Raw genomic sequence first — 4212 nt, 5'->3', positions numbered from 1 at the left:
GAGAGACTCATAAAATCCTATCTATAGAAAAGAAAAGAAAAATACTCTTGATGTCCATAGTTATCGCATTAATCAATAACTTGCCACTTAACAAGAAATACCGACTAGCCTTCATCAGACTGGCACATCTGGTTAGCTGAACGGAGGATAAACTAAGCAACGCTAATAGTCCTTAGAAACCTATGTTCGGTTGAGCCATCTCGCTACCAAAGTATTCAGATATAAATAGATTTTGAAAGTAAATATAGTTCTATTATTAGAACTAGACCAAATCATATTTTTTATATTTTACTGGGGCCTTTTAATGGCCATGTCCAAATATCTGATATGTAAAATGGAAAAGGTATTTAATTAATAAAACCGTTAAAACCATTTAAGGAAAACTATGTTTACGTAATTTTTAGAGTACGTTTAGATTACAAGATTCTAATGTGGAGGCCCGGCTTTTACATATAGGAGTAGATGGGGGCAGAGTGTAGTCCAAACGTGGGGTAGGGATAGTTGGGGTAGCATTCTGAGTGGTAAGGGGTCATGGATAGTTACCGCAGTAGAGTTATGATCAACTAGATCATCGTCCAGTACACATTGTCCATCTGGCCCAGATACCCGTGGTTCAGTGTACGGAACCACAGTAGTTGAGGAAACAGGAGGATTGGGGTGTGTGTCAGGAAGAATAGATTGATCGGGCTGGGGCCCAATTAGGGCAGGGATCACAGGGTCGGTAGCCTGAGATGGAGGCGAGTTGCACGGCTCAGGTACTGGCTGAGGTATTGCAGGAGGAATAAAGGAAGGGGAATGGTGGGTGAAAGCCCAACGTCACTTCCTGGTCTCCGCAAAAGAGTAAAGCAAAAGAGATCTCATCCTTATCCATGCCGTAGGCTATAGCCATCGTTTCAAGATTGATCGCTCCTGGACTGGGTTAAGCTTTGTAGAACGGTAAAAGGATGGGCTGTGAAGAAGGTTGAAGCCGAGTTGGGCACAAAAATTGTAAAGCCTTGTCAAGAAAATCATTTTCCCGAATTGTAAGCTGTTCCTTAGGTGTGCGACGGAGCTTCATATACGGCGGAAGTGTAAAATGCCAGTCAGTTGAGTGTGTAGGACGATGACCAGAGCGGTTCGCAGGAAGAAAGTACTTCTTGGATGACAGTCGAGGTTTTGATGCCTTGGCCTGAAGAGCTTTATTGACAGAAAGCGCAGCATCAGCCTGGTCCATGCGCTTGGCACGGAGTGGTTGAACCCTACCAGGAGGAAAAGGCAAAAGGGTTTCCTTGGAACGGGGTATACAGACGAATAAGCCAAAGCCAACGCCAATTGGGCAGGCGTCGACGAATAAATGAATATGGTGTGATGGGCTTGGGGCTAATTAAATAATAACCCCAATAATAGATTCCAAAACAAGTCGGTAAGCAGCATGAGTGGCAACTGTGTATCGAAATGAAACATTCTTTTTGGTTAAGTCGGTAAGTGGTAACAACACCAACGCCATATTAGGGACATACTGTCACCACCAAATCATGGTGGCACAGAACACCTCAATCTCATGTTTATCTATAGGCGGGGGTAAGGTGTTTAAGACTTAGAGGCGATCGCCAGTAATAGTAGTATAGTTATCAAGAGTTACTCGACCATAGTAGACATTAAGTGACCGAAAGTTCTCATTATTGACCTTATAGTTCTGACAATATCGGACATCATTTATAGATGTTTGTTTAACGCGTGGATTATTTCGAGCTAGGACCGCGCTCAACATCCACGGACAGTATAAAGTCGCCCCGTTCGATAATGCCTCGTTTGAGGTCTCGATTACAAATTTCGGTTTCCCAGTGAATCAACTCCTGATTCTTTTGCTTATATATTATTCGACGGGGTATAGCACCCTTTTTGAGTTGTAATTTAACTTCGTATCCAAGAACAAAATTATGATTGTCAGGATCATAAAAGATTCGATTCAACGCATCTTTCAATTCTTCTATTTGAGCAGAAGTCTTGTGCAGTACTACGGCTAAACGGTCAACGCCTGTCCAGTCATGAGATTGAAGTTCACCCGGTGCCTCTCGACATTTGCGATGAAACTCGAGAACGGCAGCGTCATCCACTTGGGCTGGAATGAGAACACCAACATATGGGACAACAACCCCTGATTGAACAGTTGGTTGTTGGTGTTTTAAGCCAAAACGATCAGGGAAAGAAGTACAATCCCAATAAGTAGTAAGGAGAATACTTCGTTGGGCAATATAGCTGATAAGAATATCACAGGCCGCAGGTATGTCATCAATAACCAAGAAGTCGAGGTCTGAGGTCTCGTAACAAACCAAGGAATTATCTTTATTAGATATTTCTACGAGTATGGTAGTAGTAACCTTTTAAGTAGGGGCTTTCAGTATACATCCCCCAAATGTATTCATATACACCGGGTCGATGGAAACTGGTTCAAGAAACTCTTTGTCAACAAGTCCTTTGTTGGTAAGGCTAGGTATTGCAGTTTCTTGGTAATAGACAGTCACAATTGGCCCGTCCTGATATCAGGCATCAGCAGGAGAAAGGGTATGGATCGACTCAGTGTTTTGGGGGTAGTCACGAATAACATGCCCTTGTTCATTACAATCATAACATTGGACAGAAAGGGAGCAACTAGGAGAACGCCCTGGGGTATCCGAAAGAGAGGGTGGTGTACGCGAACGCGAGGACGGTCGAGAAAGACCATCAGGGGAGCGAGAAGAGTGTACCACGCGAGATGTGGAGGTCGTAGAAGCAGTTGGCTCAAAATTGTCAGTGGCAGCCTGTGGCTGGTCCTGACGGCGGTTGATACCACGGCCACGTTGGGTTTTAGTACAACGGTCGGAGGAGTCATTTCCGAAGCGTGGATTGTGGTTGTTTGGGGCCAAGGCAAGCTTCTATTGATGCGATTCTTCGAGGACTGCAGCGGCGTATACAAATCCTGCATGCCCGTGCAATGTGATAAAGGACTACTTCTCGAGGTTATCCAAACACCCGGAGAAGAAATCATCAATGCGTTGGTGAATGTTGTCAGCCACTGATAGAGTACAATGTAGTAGACTTTAAATAAAGTGCAAATGTATATTACAGATGGAAATTAATCTCGGAGCCGATGTGCCGGGAGTACGGAAACATCATTATAGAAAATCTCTGATGGGCATAAGGGCATCCCTAAATATCGGAGTAGTACAATCTAAACGTATAAGGCCAAAGATTACAATGGAAGCCACGATCAGTTGAAGACGTGGCGACGCTGCCTTTGGATTGGATCATAGATTAAGTGAGAACCTTTTTTACCATAAGAGGTGTTTTATAATGGCTTCACATAAATCATAACTATTCACTTAAAACTTGAAACACTTTAAGATACTTTAATACCTGAGAACAATAACTCTATTCGCATTTCTTCTCATTAATTTTAAAATTATTTTATTCAAGCGTGCGAGGACTTGTCTTAAGACGTGTTCATGTCCTTCCTTAGTTGCCGTGAAGATAATAATATCATCCAAATAAACTCTTACTTGAGGCATATTCTCAAACAGATCTTCCATGATCTGTTGAAAGAAAACGGGAAGCATATAGAGACCAAATGCTCCTCTGAACATATATTGCTTTCCTTTGCATGCAAATGAAAGGACTTACAATACGGTGTTCCTTAAGGATCTTTAACTGATGATATCCTTAAGTTAGGTCTATCTTTGAAAAGACAGTTGCCTCTCCAAGTGATCTCAGTAACTCGGTTATACGAGGTAGATGGAAGTTATGTGTGGGTATGATCTTGTTAATAGGATTCATATCCAAACAAACTCTGACCTTTCTTAAGGGACCCAGCAGAATTCTGCTAACAGCGCCAATTTAGAAGTTGTTGGTTCGAAGTTAATTTCTATTTCACTATCTTCTAACCATAGAGAAATCTGTACTGAAACAGTTTCCATGTGTCTGTAAGAGACATAGTTACGTGATGGAGTCTGTAATTTGTAAAGTCCACTCTTGACAAGTGTAAACTAAGGTAACCATTGTTCAATTCAAATTTAGCCCATTGGGTTATCTTAATAGCTCGATTGGTAACAATCAAACTATTAATGTCTTAAACAAGATCAGAAATTAATTCCTTAATCTTATCATTTGGTGGCGACGGTGGGCTTAGTATATTATCGTCAGATTGGCCCTTTATAGGATCCACTCCGTTTGGTAAGCCCGTAAGGGCTATCCCAA

General features: G+C 42.1%; 1 protein-coding gene across 1 annotated transcript; it reads left to right on the top strand.

Moving 5' to 3' along the window:
- Positions 1-492: 492 nt before the first annotated feature.
- On the top strand, positions 493-3333 carry SARC_08631 (hypothetical protein). Its single transcript, XM_014297380.1, has 2 exons — positions 493-1402; positions 1982-3333. The coding sequence occupies exon 2, from the start codon at positions 2547-2549 to the stop codon at positions 3036-3038; it is 492 nt and encodes a 163-aa protein (XP_014152855.1). The 5' UTR covers positions 493-1402; positions 1982-2546; the 3' UTR covers positions 3039-3333.
- The last annotated feature ends 879 nt before the right edge of the window (positions 3334-4212 follow it).

Source organism: Sphaeroforma arctica (genome assembly GCF_001186125.1).
Source record: "Sphaeroforma arctica JP610 unplaced genomic scaffold supercont1.794, whole genome shotgun sequence".
NCBI classification, from domain to species: Eukaryota; class Ichthyosporea; order Ichthyophonida; genus Sphaeroforma; species Sphaeroforma arctica.
The sequence above is the reverse complement of the archived record's forward strand: the minus strand, read 5'-3'. Positions and strand labels throughout refer to the sequence as shown.

Coding starts and splice junctions, on each gene's coding strand:
- SARC_08631 (XM_014297380.1), top strand. CDS start 2,547: ATGGATCGACTCAGTGTTTTGGGGGTAGTCACGAATAACATGCCCTTG.